Source organism: Monopterus albus, unplaced genomic scaffold (genome assembly GCF_001952655.1).
Source record: "Monopterus albus unplaced genomic scaffold, M_albus_1.0 scaffold5.1, whole genome shotgun sequence".
NCBI lineage: Eukaryota > Metazoa > Chordata > Actinopteri > Synbranchiformes > Synbranchidae > Monopterus > Monopterus albus.
In genome coordinates this window covers 3196449-3214000 of record NW_018127885.1, presented here as the reverse complement: position 1 = coordinate 3214000, position 17552 = coordinate 3196449, and the positions used below count along the sequence as shown (strand labels likewise).

The 17552-nt window shown below is 42.2% G+C and overlaps 2 protein-coding genes across 2 annotated transcripts in view; one reads left to right on the top strand and one right to left on the bottom strand.

Moving 5' to 3' along the window:
- cd9a (CD9 molecule a) overlaps positions 1-1236 on the bottom strand; it is a 6341-nt gene extending 5105 nt beyond the window's left edge. Inside the window, exon 1 of the mRNA XM_020613395.1 lies at positions 1007-1236. Within this exon, the coding sequence (XP_020469051.1) occupies positions 1007-1075 (69 nt within the window). The 5' untranslated portion in view covers positions 1076-1236. The remainder of the gene's footprint in view (positions 1-1006) is intronic.
- Positions 1237-4188: 2952 nt separating this feature from the next.
- vwf (von Willebrand factor) overlaps positions 4189-17552 on the top strand; it is an 18962-nt gene continuing 5598 nt past the window's right edge. The window contains exons 1-35 of the mRNA XM_020613465.1: positions 4189-4549; positions 4702-4753; positions 4871-5014; positions 5440-5542; positions 5631-5839; positions 6108-6229; positions 6991-7210; positions 7294-7416; positions 7504-7615; positions 7724-7770; positions 7871-8007; positions 8169-8307; positions 8626-8723; positions 8819-9014; positions 9100-9315; positions 9650-9896; positions 10023-10117; positions 10370-10521; positions 10607-10710; positions 10788-10926; positions 11041-11175; positions 11807-11953; positions 12057-12197; positions 12773-12871; positions 12947-13103; positions 13638-13805; positions 13909-14044; positions 14155-14461; positions 14662-15820; positions 15907-16011; positions 16539-16682; positions 16770-16913; positions 17037-17201; positions 17364-17410; positions 17514-17552. The exon at positions 17514-17552 is cut by the window's right edge and continues 187 nt beyond it. Of these exons, the coding sequence (XP_020469121.1) occupies positions 4544-4549; positions 4702-4753; positions 4871-5014; positions 5440-5542; positions 5631-5839; positions 6108-6229; positions 6991-7210; positions 7294-7416; positions 7504-7615; positions 7724-7770; positions 7871-8007; positions 8169-8307; positions 8626-8723; positions 8819-9014; positions 9100-9315; positions 9650-9896; positions 10023-10117; positions 10370-10521; positions 10607-10710; positions 10788-10926; positions 11041-11175; positions 11807-11953; positions 12057-12197; positions 12773-12871; positions 12947-13103; positions 13638-13805; positions 13909-14044; positions 14155-14461; positions 14662-15820; positions 15907-16011; positions 16539-16682; positions 16770-16913; positions 17037-17201; positions 17364-17410; positions 17514-17552 (5754 nt within the window). The 5' untranslated portion in view covers positions 4189-4543. The remainder of the gene's footprint in view (positions 4550-4701; positions 4754-4870; positions 5015-5439; positions 5543-5630; positions 5840-6107; positions 6230-6990; positions 7211-7293; positions 7417-7503; positions 7616-7723; positions 7771-7870; positions 8008-8168; positions 8308-8625; positions 8724-8818; positions 9015-9099; positions 9316-9649; positions 9897-10022; positions 10118-10369; positions 10522-10606; positions 10711-10787; positions 10927-11040; positions 11176-11806; positions 11954-12056; positions 12198-12772; positions 12872-12946; positions 13104-13637; positions 13806-13908; positions 14045-14154; positions 14462-14661; positions 15821-15906; positions 16012-16538; positions 16683-16769; positions 16914-17036; positions 17202-17363; positions 17411-17513) is intronic.

The window sequence follows — 17552 nt, the reverse complement described above, 5'->3', positions numbered from 1 at the left end:
ATTATTTTTTAAAGCAATATTTGTGTGCAAGGCTGATGGAATGACAAAAAGCCACAAGACTACTCTTATTGGGCTGGAATCAGATACATGTGTCATGTGATTCCTGGCTGCATGGACAATCTACATTCAGTTACCGTTTATAAATTCCTCTTTAAATATGGACTATCCACACATTTGAGTTTCTCCTGCACTGTGTTGACTGATGAACAGTTATGTCATAGTCAGCGCATTGGTCCTAATATTCCTCATTGACACATTTGTACATTTTGTAAAAGTTATTAACTCAGTGATATTTTGAATCGTTGGAATATCCCCAAATGGTTGTTTTTTGGATAGAGAAAGAGCGCTGTAATAAAAGGTTGTCCCTGGCTCTATGTATAGCTGCACAAATTGGAAATGTTCATAAAAGGGCAAAACATCTGAGAGATCAAAAACAAATGGAAGACACACCCTGCAGACTTAGTAGGACACAAATTGCCTAAATGGGATATCCGGGATTCATACACACAGAGAGGGACACATGCACACGGGCTGGCTCCCTCACATGCGCAACTCTTCACGTCACGTGACGGAGCAGAAGTCTTAACAATGATTATATCATTCACATTCTCCACCACAAGAAACCCCCCATGGCATTTATTAATATGCCGTGCGCGCAAACTCCAGAGTGTTGTCTTCACGGACCCAGTTAACTGGGTCACTTGGCCACTGGGGATTATTCTTCCAGCCTGCTCACGCTCCACAATCATTCGTGCACTATGTTTAGTCGTGGCATGGAGCCAAAAATCGTTCTATGGGCAGTGGGCACCTCAGGATATACAGGCTGTGTGTGAGTGCCAGGCACGATTCTGCATCTGGGATGCCTTATAATTTCATTCATTAGTAATCTGCTCACGAATGCGCATGCACGCAAAAATTACACACGTTCACACACAGAGACACATGAAGCACAGCCACGATGTATATTTGTGTATAAGAACAATTCGTTTCGTCGCTTCAAACTCACCCAAAACACCAGGTTGAAGGCAAACATCAGGTATTTGATGCACATCTCTCCCCCCGACAGCGCAGCCATGGCGGTACTTGAGCTGTGAACCACACTTCTCCTGGTATTACCAAAGGAAACTGATGGTAGAATAGACCTTCAAAATAACGGCCACTATGCAGAAGCGGGTTATTTGCCGACGAGCTCGGAACAGACAAGTGCGTCGTGCGGTGCGCGCCTATATCCTAGTGGTCCGCCCCCACGGCTAAACGAACTGCAAAGGAAATATATGGTGTAGCTTTCTTTCCTCGTTTCTTTCTTATTGTTTGAAACCTTGCTTTCCATTGTGCTCGTTTTAAAAGTAGTTCTAAACACTAAGCTATTCTTACACTTTTCCTGCAGCGATGTGTTGGGGGAGTTAAGGTGTAAGGATTAAAGCCTATTTTATGTTTTGGCATAAACATAAAGCATTTTCATTACAAACATCGTCCCTATTTGTGACACCCAGTATTTTCCAATTTTGTCTCACGTTCATTTAGGCCGATGTCTAAATAACTTCTCATAGCACTGTTATATTAGTCGCTAGTTTCTTTAGAAATAAGATTGCCGATTGCTTCTTTTTCAAAAATGTAGCTCATAGCCGAGGGAACCTCTGGCCTATATTCAGTGTGTGACTTTCATGCATTCAAGGGCACAACAGTGCACTGAACAGCAGCCTGCTGTCGGCTTTTTGTATTTAAGTTCCTGCAGCACCCTGGCATTGCGATGACGTAATTTCTCCCAGAATAGGAAAGGCGCGTTCACGGATCGAATGTAGGCCTACTGTACATGAATGAACATAGTTCACGAGCATGCTCCCTCCAGCAGCGTATCTCACAGACAGACAGCACGTGGTGCACTCACTTAAGTTTCAACTTAACAGATCACACTGTTGCAAAGTGATACCTGACATGTTGACATGTCATACTGTAGCTGTGTGTTAACTGTCCACATTAACTCACAATTAAAGTGAACTAGTTGCAGGTTCTGAAACTTGAGGGATGTGAGCCATTGTTACTGAAAATGGTTTCACTTGATTCCTGCTATGATAACTCAGAATGTCTGCTGTGAAAAGGGTCTATTGTTGCTGGCTCATTGTCACAGTTATTGCCTTTAACATTTGCATAACGCTAATGTCTATGTCTATGCTGACAAGGCTTGTATAGGTACTGTAAATGTATGCCCATTGCACAACGGGCACCGTGCAAGGGCCTAACTATGATGGCTGACAACTGGGTTAGGTCATCTCCCAGACTGCAGGTCTTGTTGGATGTTCTCAGTCTGCAGTGGTCAAAACCTACCGATCTGTCTAAGGAAAGACAAAGTGAACAGACAACAGCATCATGGATGCCCAAGGCTCACTAATGATGAGTTTGACCTACTGGAGATTAAACTTCTAAATTGCATGCATCCTTTTCAAAAGATTTAATTTAGTTTAAACCTTTGTTAAAATGTTAAAATTAGAAACATTCAGCAGCTATAGTGGTGATATCACATCTAGAGTGGGGAGGCTGATGAATTTGTCTAAAAATGATTTCTAACCTGTCTTCACAACCACAGCTTTCATTCCTCTTACATACGTTTTCACTGAATGGTAAACACATTTGACAGCAGGACTATGGAAGTGAACAGATTCACAGAGGACTCACAGTGAGCTGCAGAGTGACACGAGTGCCAACCAACTGTCGCACCAACTCCTGTGTACACAGTATGAGGCATCTGGTCATATTGTCATGGCAGATCAGTGTATGTTATGTTACAGTATTAGTATACTGACCTCGTTGTCACAGGAATGCATTTCTGATCTCCATGAAAAATACTGACCCAGCTTGTTGTAATGCTTGATTTTTCTATTTTTTCTGGGTAAAGAATCTCAATCAACTTCCTGACAATTTCAAGCTGACCTGCAGGCACGGGGTGCAACAATGTCAACTTGCACTATCCGTTTCCATCTGAATGACAAGGAACACTATGGTAGGAGACCCAGGGGGACCCCACTGCTGACACAGAAACATAAACAAGCCAGATTGGAGTTTGCCAAAACTTTCCTGAGGAAGCCACAGTCCTTCTGGGAGAATGTCCTGTGGACAGATGAGACTGAAATAGAGCTTTTTGGTCGAGCACATCATTCTACTGTTTTCAGAAAATGAAATGAATGAAAAGAAGACAATCTCTACAGTCAAACATGATGGAGGTTCACTGATGTTTTGGGGCTGCTTTGCTGCTTCAGCCACTGGATGTCTTGACTGTGTGTATGGCATTAAGAAATCTGAAGACTACCAACTATTTCTGGGCCACAGTATAGGTCATGGGTCTTACAGCAGGACAATGAACCAAAGCAGACTTCAAAAAGCACCAGAAATGGTTTCAGACAATGTACTAGAGAGTTCTGAAGTGGCCAGCAATGAGTCCAGATCAAAATCCCACAGAGTGCCTGTGGAGAGATATGAAAACAGCAGCTGGGGGAAGGAACCCTTCAAACCTGAGAGACCTGAAACAGCTGGCAAGAGAAGAGAGGTCCAAAACTTCAGTAGAGAGGTGGAAGAAACTCACTGATGTTTACAGGAAGTGATTCATTTCAATTGTTTTGTCCAAAGGCTGTGCTACCAAATATTAATCTGAGGGTGTCAGTAATACTGTCCAGTCCATTTTTGGAGTTCTGTGTGGAATGTATCAGATGTGGCGTTTTGGGTTGTTCCAATGCAAACAAAAGAACTAAACATGAGAATACTAAAGACTTTGTGATCGTGACAGTTTTCTGGGAGAAGTGATGCATTAACTGACAGAAAAGCAGGGGTGCCGATATTTTTGGCCATGACTGTAAAAGTTTGGGAGATTGTGACACTGAGTGTGAAAGCTTGTATTTGAAAATATGTGATCTGCTATTCTTACCTTCTCTGTCTTTGTCCTTTTTTCTAGATAATTCCAGAGGTTTGCACCTGAGAGTGTTTATCCCTACACATTCCCAGTGTGTGTGTTTATGTGTGTGCAATTTTGGTGCAGCTTAGTCATATGTTTGTTGGTGTGGCACCAGCAAGATAGTGTTATTGCGTGAGATATCTCCAGCAAGTGTGTTTTCCACGAGGATTGTTTTGGTTGGCACCAGTACAGATACCTATGTGTAGACTAATCACTCGGCCAGGCGACTAGTGGGCATATCCTGCTGAATGTGTTTGTGTGTGTCAGTCTGCGGGCACTGAGTTGTGGACAGAATGGCATTCTATCCTTCTTGACATAACCTTGCAAAGGGAAGGGACCTTTTGGAAACAAAATAAAATACAGTCACAACTAGGCGGGGTATGTTCTTTGCTATAAAACAGAGGTTCCAGTGTGGTTCTGTGTCTGTGCGTGACAAAGTGTTTGACCCTCTTGTCAGGGTAGCCTCAGTTTGATACAGACCATCACACAACATAATCATGCCCTGACTGTAAGGTCTGAATGTGCAACATTTGGACTCTCTGATTTTGGTCTGTGTTGGCTTCTTCTCTGCAGCTCTGGGGATCAACTGACTCTGGAATCATGAAGGTAGGATGAACTGCAGAACTGAAGGACTAGGTTTATGAAACAGTCCAAGCAGTCTCACACAGAGTAATGTGATACTTAGACATAAGAGGGTGACGATTGTGTTGGTGTCAGTGATGTTGACAATGAAAAACATATTTATGTGTGTGTTTCAGGTGTGCTTGAGGAGGTATTTGCAAGAAATTTGGGTTCTCCTGCATCTGACAGGTGAGTCTCATATTTGATTGAAAGTAGTAAATCTTATAGCTTATTAGAATTTGAAGTATTTCACCTAAGTTCTGAAGTCTTATTTACAGTTTGTTTACAGTACAGTTTGTTGGCCAGCTTTTGTGGCAGGTATGACGGGAAGATGCAGTCTCTTTGGACGACACCACGTTCACACTTTTGATGGAGTTTTATATGAGTTTCCTGGAGATTGCAGCTACCTACTGGCTGCTGACTGCAACCATCGTTCCTTCACACTGCTGGGTGAGTCACTTGGAGTATTCAATAAATAGACCAGCACAGATTTGAATTCTTATGGTGCCTGATGCTCATCCCATATAGCTCAGTGTGGAGGCACAGTGCATGAGTTTAATCCATCCATCCTTTATCTTAAACTGCTTGTTCTATAGAGGGTCATGGGGGGCAGGAGCTAAGCCCAGCCAACACTGGGTGAGAGGCGGGGTACACACTGGACAGGTTGCTAGTCTATCACAGGGCTGATGAGCAGACAAGCATAGTAATATGTGTGTTCTCTAAAACAATGCACTGCACGTACTTGTAGTTGCATGAAAACATTTACTCTCATATTTCATTTTCTGCAGAAGCAGAGCACAGCCTTGTTGGTTTCAGACTGTTTTGGTTTGATGTAGCAGTGTCCTTGTGGTAATAAATGCGTTTCAAATCTTCAGGTGACTTTGTCAATGGCAAAAGAACTGGAGCCACACTGTTTCTGGGGGACGCCTTTGAGCTGCACCTATCTGTAGATGGACGGCTCTCACAAGGAGAAACAAGGTAGTGTATTAGAATATTTAAATTGTTATGTTCAAATAATCAGTTTGGTGTACAAGCTTCATACTGTATGTATCTCCTTCTTTTATAGACTGCCTCTACCCTATGCATCTCACTCTGTGTTTGTTGGCTCAGAGCTGGGATTTTATAAGCTCTGGAGTGAGGAGTTTGGCTTCGCTGTTACCATTGATAATGCAGCCAACTTTGCCTTGACACTGACAAAAAACCATGCCAACCGCACCTGCGGCCTCTGTGGCAACTTCAACTCTGTATCAGCTGATGAATATACTGCCCAAGAAGGTAGATGAATGTGGGGAAATGGGTAAAGTCAAACATTAAAAGTAACTGTTTAGATGTGTGGACATTTGAGAGTGAAATCAGGGAGAGTCCATTATTACTGGAATCTAGGAAATGATTTGGGTCACCAGTAGTCAGCAACAGGAAGAGTAGCAACTCAGTACAGGAAAAGATAACAAGGTAAGAGAAAATTAGAAAAACAATGGTGGTAGGATGAGATTAAAAAGAAATCTGTCAACTCCTTTATGTGTTTCTCTCTATGTTTTCTTAGGATTTATAACAGAGAACAGTTATGACTTTGCAAATTCATGGGCAGTGAAGGGGCCTGATCAGTCCTGTCGACGGGTCTCAAATCCAAGCCTGTCATGCAACAACACCAAAGAGACTTCAGTGGTGAGGACAAAGCATGCACACACACACACTTTAGGACATCTGACATGTAAGCAGACAATCAACATGTACAACAATTTCTTTTTATAGTATAAAACCTTTTATTTGAAGAGTTGGCACATAAAATATTAGACACAATAAGACATGGCAGGATCTGAGCCACTCAATGGCAAAAAGTAAAGACATGTTTTTTGGAATTTTTGCTAGTTTAATAAAAATTAAAAACTGAAATCTCTCATCTACAAACTCATTCAGAAGCTCAGCTAAGTACTTTGTAGAAGCCCCTTTGGCAGCAATTACACTTCTCTACTAGCTTTGCACATCTGGATTTGGACAGTTTATCCTATTCTCATGCTTCTTCATATTGGATGGGAAGCATTTGTGAACTGCAGTTTCCTCATCTCTTCACCAGTGTTCCATAGGGTTTAAGTCTGGGCTTTGTCTGGGCCTGATTGTTGGACCTAGTATTTAAATTGTTTCTGGTCCTACAGAAAATCAGAGAAAATATCTAATAACTTTTACTTAGAAAATACTATCTCCCAATTCTAAAATGTAAAATTCTTACCTGCTATCAAAACCCCCCTGGGTGCTCTGGTGGCATAACAGTGAAAGTGCTAACCATGGATCATGTCATCCTCAGTTTTTGTCTAGTTATCTCTCTACTACTACTACTACTGAATGAAAGCATGAAATGCCTGAAGAAAATTCCTCTTTATTTACCTTCATAGTGCACTTAGTTTGTGTATGTGTGTATTTTTGATTAGATTTTGTCCAGCTGCAGCATTTTGGAGACATCTAGTGTGTTTCTGCACTGTGCCCACCTGGTCTCTCCTGAGGCGTTCTTGTTGCTGTGTCAGAAGGAGGCATGTCACTGTGACCAGAAGGATGGGGAGGACTGCTACTGTCCAGTTCTGCTGGAGTATGCCCGCACATGCCATGCCCACGGGATGCTTCTTAGGGGCTGGCAGGAGGAGAGCCAGTGTTGTAAGTCTGACATTCAGTAAAAGGTAGTAGCAGGCTATAAAGCTACATCAATCTAATCTCAGTGTGTGTTTTTGCAAAAACAGTTCCCAAGTGTCCAATCGGGATGCAGTACAGTGAATGCACCAAGTCCTGCTCCACAACCTGCCATAGTCTCAACATCCAGGAGGTCTGCAAGGAAGAGTGTGTGGACGGCTGTACATGCCCTGGTAACCTTACACTTCACTGTATCTCCCTTTTCTATTTCTGTCTGTCTGTTACTAGTAGTTGTAGCATGGTGTGTATTTGTGTTTCAGTGGGTAAGGTTTTGGATGGTAGTCGGTGCGTGGAGGTATCTCAGTGTTCCTGTGTGCACATGGGACGACATTTCCCTGCAGGAGCCACTATCTCTCAGGACTGCAATACATGGTGATGGAAGCCTATGCATGCACAGACATGACTAAGTACAATGCAGAAACACTTTCCTGTAAAATGTACTGTACAACGCTTCCTCTCTAAAATATCTCCTTCCTGCAGTGTGTGCCGTCACGGTTCCTGGGAATGCACTAATGAAGGCTGCCCCGGTGAGAGAGGTGTACAGTAGTTGTCAGTGTGCTCACTGACTTATTCTGCTGATAAATCAAGTCCTGGGTTGCTCAGTTCTGGTGTTATGCTTACATTTAGGTGAGTGCCTGGTGGTGGGCCAGTCTCACTTCAAGACCTTTGACAACAAGTTCTTCACCTTCACTGGCCACTGTCAGTATCTGCTGGCAAGAGACTGCACAGATAGAGAGTTTTCTGTCATTATTGAGAATGTTCAGGTAATGAATCTCTTTTTAACTAACAAACATTTTTTTAAAGTACTTCTTCTCTTATATAAATTGCATGACAATTTATATAAGAGAATTTGAATTTTTTGTCACTTTCCTGCCGCTAGCTTCTTGTCATCTACAGTATTTTGGCTGTTGATATTGTGTTTCAGTGCGCAGATGATCAGGATGCTGTGTGCACACGCTCAGTGACGCTCAGCTTGCCCTCTCTGGAGGACATGACAGTGAAGCTGAAGCATGGGGGAATTGTCTCAGTCAACAGCATGGACATCCAGACCCCAATGCACCATGGTACAGTATGTCACTTTGGCAGAGCATTTTAGTGTGCTGCTGTATTTACATCAGGGTCTAAATTAAATCAAAGAAGCAACTGGAAATACTTCAAATTAGCATATTCTGAACAGGAAAACAAATAGGCCTGGAGCTATGACAAAAAAATGACAAGAGGTGTTTGTCCATTTACATTCAGCATGTCACCAGAGAATAAAATCTATCCATGTCAACCTTTCTAGAGACAAACTTGTGAAAATTGTTATTAGTATAATAATGTGGGCATTTTTGGTGGGGGGAAATTCAGCTAGTCAGTTTCTTGTGTATACAATTTTACAGGGCGTCTACTTATCCAGAAATCTGTCCAGGCTTCTGTACGTGTAAAGTTTGGAGACCTTCGCTTGGACTGGGATGGGCGGGGCCGGGTGCTCTTGAAGGTTGAATATGTTTATTCTTAAAGATTTTTTTTGGTAATGACACATATATGAAACTATAAGCAAACAACTATACTGAATTCTGTCTACCTCCCCAGCTGGGACCACAATGGGCAGGAAGGATCTGTGGTCTCTGTGGTAACTACAATGGTAACCAAGGTGATGACTTTCTGTCTGGTTTTGGACTGGTTGAGGCAGGTCCTCAGGCATTTGGCCAGTCATGGAGGATCAACGGAGATTGTGAATCTACCCAAAAACATGAGATTGACCCATGTGCCATTAACCCCAAAAGAGGTATATACATCCACCTGGACACACACCATCAAAAAAAAAAAAAAAGCCATGAAGCTTTAACCTCTGATCTACCTACACCTTTTAGTGCAATTTGCAGAAGAAGCGTGTGCAGTGATGCTGTCAGACGTGTTCAGTCCTTGCCACTTTCTGGTGAACCCGGCTCCATTCCAGAGATTCTGTCGTTATGATGTGTGTGCATGTGTGGATGGTGAGGAGTGCCTGTGCTCTGCCCTGTCAGCTTATGCAGCAGCCTGCTCTGCCAGAAGCGTGCTACTCAACTGGAGGTCTCCCTCGCTCTGTGGTAACCCTCACACTAAACTAATGTATAACTTTTCATTGCATTTTTAGACAGAAAACATTGTAGAGCATGCACATGCAGCATTGTAGAGCGAGCAAATGCAAACGTTGTTAATAGTCTGGGTAAGTCATATCTTTGACCATCAGGAAATAAAAAATGTCTCTTTGAATTGTTGCAACAGTTATTAAAAACAAGAAAAATCCATCATAATTCCATGGGTGGTTTAAACTTGTTAAAGTTTGTACCCAAAAAGGTGGCCATAGCATTTTTTTCCAGATTAAAAACCCAGCTTAACTGATGACAGATAAATGACCCTGACTTGATTTGATTTTGTCAGCGCTGGAGTGCACCGGAGGCCAGGTGTACGAGGCCTGTGGGAGTGTGTGTGACCGGACATGCCGTGCTCTGTCTGGGGCTGAGGCTGGCTGTGAAGGGGAGAGGGTGTGTGAGGATGGCTGTTTCTGTCCCGCTGGAAAGTACCTGAACGACTTTGGAGAATGTGTGACAGCTGATCTATGCACCTGCTTACACGATGGACAGCTCTACCAGCCTAATGACATCTATGCAGATCACAACAGTATCTGGTCAGTGACTATGCATGTTTATATTCTGAATCAAAGCAAATTGCAGTATCTTAATGTAACTGCAACATTAAATATTTGAAAAGATGTGTTTTTGAGCTTTCCTTTTTTTTGTTCTGTTATGTACAGCTACTGTGAGAATGGAGCCATGCGTTGTAGCTCAACTGAAAAGTCTACTTTACTGTCTGACCTCTTCTATGATGATGACCTGGCACCATCCAGAGGTACAATTTCAGTGTTTTAGAGGAACTCAAACATTTTTTACTATTGAAAGTCTGTGTGTTTCATGACTTGTATAATTCACTGGTTCACTGGTGCCACCACATGGTATCTTTCATTTGACCATTTGTATTTTGGATGTCTCTATGTGCAGTGAGCATCCTGGTCAGTATAGCAGTATAGTCTCTGGTCTGATCATGTAGCAATATATTAACTTAGCAAGTGAAGTGAATCTGATTTGTTTTTCTTTGCTGTAGAGCGGCGGTCAGCCCAGTGTCCTCCCCCATTAGTTCTCGCAGAGTGTGATGTTGGAGAAAAAGGCCTGGAGTGTGCCAGAACCTGCCAGAACCTGGACCTACCCTGCATCAGCCTAGCCTGCATCCCTGGCTGTCTCTGTCCACCTGGCACAGTAGGTTGTGTTCTATCTTTGTGTGTGGGTAAAGCATGGCACTTCTAAAATAAAATATACTGATTAATTAGTGAACTGATTTTAGGTACGTCACCGCAGAAGCTGCATTTCACCGGAACAGTGTCCCTGTTACCATAACAACAGGCCATATGCGTCAGGACAGACAATCTCTGTGGACTGTAACACCTGGTAAAATGATGGCTTGTGTACGTGGATATGAAGGTGAATACCTGCACTATGGTTCCTTAACAAGCTTTGTTTTGCAGTGTGTGTGAAAACAGGAAGTGGCGCTGCACAGAGACAAAGTGTGATGGTGTGTGCCGCACCATTGGGGAGGAACATTACATCACTTTTGATGGCCTCAAATATTCTTTCCCTGGCCTCTGCCAATATGTCCTGGTCCAGGTATGAAACAGAAGACTATAAATTATCTCCATGGGGGATTGCAGAGAATTTTCATTTCCTTTCTCTACCAGTTTTCTCTACCAGTTTGTGTTTTTCTACTTCCACTATCAATAGGATATGTGTAATGGAGAAGAAGGTTCTTTTAGAGTGCTGGTGGAGAATGAGGCTTGTGGAACTGTGGGGCATCGCTGTACAAAAGCCATCACAGTCTTCTACAAGGGAGGGTTGATTGTAATGCAACATGGAGAGGTAACACACATACCCATACTAACTCATACACACGTAGTTAATGTTATTTACTCATCATCCCACCAAATGCCGAACCCACAGTGACTTAAAAAAATATAACAAAAAAAAGTATTGTTGCACTGATAAAAATTACTTCCTACATAAAACATCACACTGAAAACACAGAACTCTGTCTCTTGACCCACGCTCTACAAATAATACATTTGTTTCATTAGAAATTAAGAACATTTTACTAAATACTGATCATAAAACAAGCAATAAAACATGTCATGTCAATAATTATGTTCTGTATATGTATCATACAGTACATGCATATTAGCCATGTACAAGTACAGTATTTATGAACATGTCAACAAATGCAGACTTTTACTAGGTATTTGATTTGTTACTTGTGAGCAACAATTAGATAAAAGCTAAGTGTTTAGATAATTGAATATAGTATATTATTTCAGTGCGGGGACAACTTTTTGCAACACATTTAGATTTAAAACATAAAACAAACTGCAATTTGTAAGGCAGCAAAGGTACATTTCTTTCTGATATCTGACACATTTGTAACTTAGATGCAGCTTTACTGGGACTAAATAAAGAAGACTTGGTTCAGTATGGCTGTCATTTTAATTTCTTTCAGGTGAAAATGAAAAGGCCAGTGCTGCAGGGCTCACAGGTGGAGATTGTCCATTCTGGCCAGTTTTACACTGTACTGCTGGGGAAAGGCATTTCCCTCAGCTGGGACAAAGGAACCCGTCTGCTGGTCCACATCACAACCACATTCAGAGTATTGATGCATTAAAACACTACTTTTGGAGTGGCTGACCTTGTTTTTATTCACTTTGTTTTATATTAAATATGTATTTTTTTGTTACTTTTATTGCACGTAGGGCCGGGTGTGTGGTCTGTGTGGTAACTTTGATGGAAATGTCAACAATGACTTGATCAGCAGTAATAACCAACTGGAGGTGGATGCCTCCCACTTTGGGAACTCCTGGAAGGTTGCTCCCAGCTGTGCCGATGTAACACAGGTAAAGTCTGAAATGTTTTCCATCTAGCTTTAATTTCATATTATTTATATCCACTTTTGAGATTTCTGCTGCCACCACATTACGGAGGAGTGAGTGGATTACGGTAATAGGTACCGTATATTACCTACCTCATAGCAGACTGTACAAGTTGGTCTGTGGTTTGGTACTTCAGATCTTTTTATTACATGCAAAAACATCTGGAGTTGCAAATTGGCAAAGCTACAAAGTTCTGATCTTATATACCTTTAATGTCCACACCCTATCATCATCAAATAATCACTCATTAACATTTGTGGACCTGTTTCTCTCTTTCTGATTCTGCTGTGCCTGTGGTGTTTTATATGAAGCTATGATTTTCCACTATTGTTTGAAAGTGTAAATTATATTTTGATAATTGCCGTAATGTAAAATTTGTATGATTTATAGTTGATCTTCTGAAACTTGCAAAGCCACTAGCTTGGTTCTTAAATGACTTTTTCATTACTAGTATATGGTAAGATATTCTACAGTAAATTAACAAGTTAAAGAGATAAATGTATATACTGTTGAACTAAATGTGTGTTTTGTATGTATAGATACCCACGCCTTGCAGTGACAACATTGTCAAGTTAGTAACAGTGGAGCAGTCATGTCGTGTGATCACCGGCCCCCCCTTTAGAGAATGCAACAACCAGGTGAGCGTTATTACAAATACCACATTCATTGTTCAAGCATTTGAGTCATTTCTTTACCTTTTCCTGTCTCTCTAGGTTGATGCAGAGCCATACGTAGAGATGTGTGTGGAGGCAGCCTGCTCTTGTAATTCAGTGGGCGACTGTGCATGTTTCTGTGATGTCATCGCAGCCTATGCTCGGGCTTGTTCAGAGAGGGGTGTGTCTGTTAGCTGGAGATCCAATGAGCTTTGCCGTGAGTGTGAAGAATTTCTCCATCATTTACTCAGACATATATCATTTTCATCCTGTTTTTTTCCTGAATATACAAAATGAAGTGGCCTGAAAACTTAAAATAATAATAATTAAAGATTTCTAATTGAAACATAAGTCATCACATGAAGTTCTTTCTGAGAACAACACTTCTGCTATTGCTCTCCCACAGCCTTTGTGTTAGTAATTAAAGCAAACATTTTTTTGTTGCTCTGCTGTCTAAATGAGAAGGTACTCTGTATTTCTGGTGACTTTCCTCTGATGTTTAATTCTAGCATTAGGTTTCTGTTGCTCTCCCAGATAAAGACTTTATCTTCAGGTGTGATGTTCTTAATGGTATCTTAAAAAGGAACTTGTTTTTCTGCATTTCTGATTACTTCATTTTGTAGGCTGTAGGTGTTCTCTTTAAGAAATGCAGTACAGCTACAGTATGGCGTTAAAATGGGTCACATGCAGAGGCCTAACTTTGTCGCATGGTTTGAATGACTTAACTAAAATTTAACTTTGTGGTTCTTAGCCATGAGCTGTGAGGAGCTGAACCCCACAAACCCTGGTCTAGGAGAGGAGTTATGCCAGTGGAGGTATAATACTTGTGGGCCTGTTTGTCCAATCACCTGCCAGCACCCAGATCCTCTCCGCTGTTCACTCACATGTGTGGAAGGTTGCCATGCCTACTGCCCCCCAGGTGCCAATACTCACTGGGCAGCCACTCCAAAAGTAGTGTTTTAATCCATCAATACTCTGGCCTCCTCATCAGATAACTTCTTATGTAAACTTCTTTTTCTTAGGTCAACTACTGGATGAGGTGGCCATGCGTTGTGTAGATCCCTCTCAGTGTCAGGTGTGCATCCACGATGGTCAGAGAATTTCTCATGGCAACAAGGTCATCTTCAATCACAATGACCAGGACCACTGCAAGATATGGTAACACTACATCAGAATACACAGCAACAAGTCTGGATATTTTGGTTTGGTAATTAATGCTTTAAATTCTTGCACATTTTAAGATGCTTTTGTTTTTTTGTTTTTTTAAGCCACTGTGACAACAACACCCTCAGCTGTGAAGTTTGTACCTCCTTCAAGATGTTCACCACTCCTACACCAGCACCTGCATATACCTTCACAACCCTACCCTTCATCACTTTGATGCCTGAAGACACATGTGACCGTGCCATGGATCTAGCATTCCTATTGGATGGTTCAGAAGGGCTGAGTGAAGATGAATTTCTGGCAACCAAAGAGTTTATACTGGGGGTTGTTGAACGATTTCGCATGGGCTCAGCTCACACTCGAGCCACAGTGCTGCTTTACCACTCTGGAGTCACAACATATGACCTGCAGGTACTGTGGACAAACAAAATCTGTACTGTATATGTGTGATGCAGCAAAACATACTATATCATGCACACAGTATGAGTACTAAATTAATGTAGAAAAGTATAGCTCAAAAATAAACTGCTTTGCTGATGTGTAAACTGAATTTTAAAGGTCTAAACCTAGTTGCTTGACCTTCCAATTTCTCTCTTTCTGTTTGCCTGCAGGTTCAAAAGTGGCTGTTTAAGAAAATTGTGCGTGGACTGCATTACACAGGAGGAAATGTAGCCTTCTTGGGTGAGGCTGTCAAGTATCTGGCTATCAATATTTACGACAAGAACAAGCGTGAGCATGCTGGCCGTGTTGCAATCATCTTGACTGCCAGTGCCAACCCTCGTCCTGTTCGTGGTATTGTCAAGATGCTCCAGAAGAAAGCCATCACCACCCTAACAGTGGCACTGGGCCCTGGGGTCAACATGGAGCAAATTAATGCGATCACCAAGGCCAGCCCCGAAAACATTGCCTATGTGCTTAGCAGCACAGCTGAGCTGCCTGATCGTCTATTAAAGCTGACAGATTACCTCTGCACTTTGGGGATGGAGCCTGAGGTGGTGAAACCTCCAACGGTAAAGTTCACTCCAAATAAATCTCACCAAGGCACCACCACCACTACCCTGGGTCCTCGCCTGGAACCAAACCCAACACAATACCCTCCCAGCTCCCTTACATCCACCACACCTTATACCACCTTGTCTCCCGCCACCACATCACCATCTTCCATCTTTCCAGTCAAATATGTGACGTTCATCTTAGAAGGCTCTGATTCAGTCGGTGAGGTCAATTTTAACAAGTCACTCCTGTTCTTGGAAGAAGTTATCTCACAGCTGACAGAAGAGGAGGAGTTAATTCGCATCACTGTCATCCAGTACTCAGTGACAGTCACTGTGGAGATCAGTCGGTGGGAGTTAAGGCAACGGAGGACCCTGCTGCTGCAACAACTGAGGGAGATTCATTGGAGGGGTGGAAGTAAGACAAACACAGGTGCAGCTGTCACTAAGACCTTTCAGGAAATTCAGCCTTCACACGGTCCCACCCCTCCTCAGCTTGTTTTTCTAGTGACAGAAAACCCTCCTACCGACACGGTGACTCGCCCGCCATCTACGAGCATTCACACACACGTCTATCCCATTGGAGTTGGACCAAAAGTACGTGAGACTGACTTGCTACTAATCGGCTCCCCTCAGCGCCCTATGATGGTGGATGACTACAACCATCTGACAACCTTGGTCCACCGTGTAGTCAATATTACACGTAACACAGTCAGGCCTCGCTCTCCTACATTGCCACCCCTGGTGCTCCCAACGCTCTCCAGCCTGCCACCCTCAGGTGAAGATGACTCACTTATTTTAATGATTAAATCTATGAGAAGCCCTCAACCATATTTAATTTGAACATACTGTATCTTTGCACAGTACCATGTAAGAAGCCTGTGGATGTATTGTTCCTGTTGAAGGCTGGAGAGCAGTTTGAAGACATGAAGACATTTGTCAAAGCTTTCATCAATAATGCTGACATAGGTAGGTGTGAGCTTTACTACACTTATATTGTCATGTGCACTGCATTTCACGCTGATAGTTCAAAAACTTGAGAACATATCTCCATGGCATTTACAGTGGGGAACAGATAGGCTTTGAGCAAAATAATGTTATATTAACATTTTAATAATTGCCTGGAACTTTGATGTTTGCCACTTGTTACAGAGGTATCAAAAATTGTTCCAAATTGTAAGTGTATAGGGTCAAAATATATTCATCAAATCATAAGAACATGGTTTGGGGTTTAACAGGTATTTATAAAATTACTCTATGTCTTCTAGTCATTTACGTAGACAGCAGGAAACCAGTGATGGACACAGAGCAGATGAAACATTTCAGTAGAGGTTAAGTTGCTGTTTCAAAGGTGTGCGCTTGAGACCATTTGTTTTAACAACTATAAAATGGCATCACATGCTACATACTACTAATCTTCTTCTTCTTTAAACAGATTGTCGATCTTCGTCCCTTGGTTTGTATCAGTGATTGAACCCCTTTGTCTGTTTGTGCAGGGCTGAATGGCACTCAGGTGAGTGTGGTTCAGTATGGAGAAACCAACAAGGCTGAGCTCACCTGGAAGGATGAACAGACTAAATCACATCTTCTGAACCTGGTGGAGAGCATACCAAGCAGGACCACTGCTGTCCCTACATTAGGTAGTGGATACATACATGAATGTGTACAAACGCTAAAGTAGACACACACACACTCACATATACCTTCACTGTGCTGTCTGTCTGCAGGGTCTGCACTGCGATTTGCTGTACAGATGTCCATCTCACCACTCAGGGGTGGAAGAGTCAGTGTAGCCAAGGCTGTGGTAATGCTGGTGACTGACAAATCAGCTGATGATGTCAAAGAAGCAGTTAATGAGGCACTGGCAGCAGGTAATTAAACCACCATTAAAATTACTGAATACCTCAGTTCAAAATTTAGTTGCTATGTTTCCATCATTCACTGTCCTCTGTCAGAGATTTGGGGAAGTTTCACTGATGAGTCTCTTCCGTCAGGTGTCTCAGTGTTCCCCATTGGGGTGGGACCAGACTATGACAGGAATGAGCTTAACCTGCTCGGTCACCATGGTAAACAAGACAACACCCTGCATTTGAACAGCATGGATCAGTTACTGATGCTGCTGACTCTGGACCACAGTTACGCAGAGAAAATCTGCAGAGGTGCTTACAGACCCACACAGTTACATTTTTGTCCGTTAAAGAAATACCAGAACTTATTCTGTACCATTCTTTTAGTTCTAATAAACATAGATTTTACTTTTAGTAATCACAAAGATGTTAACTGATGGCAGTAATGGAAATGTTTTGTACTTTGGTTCTTAGCTGGTCCACCAGGAGTGTGTGTTGATGATAATGGAAATGAGAGAAAGGTAAGTAATGTCTCCTGAGGATGAACACAACCTACAGCAGTATAGCAGCCCTTTACAGCATTATTTTTAATAAAGTATGTGTCTCCCTGTTTATGTGTTTTAGCCTGGTGAGTCATGGCTACAGGAGGAGGGGTGGGACTCT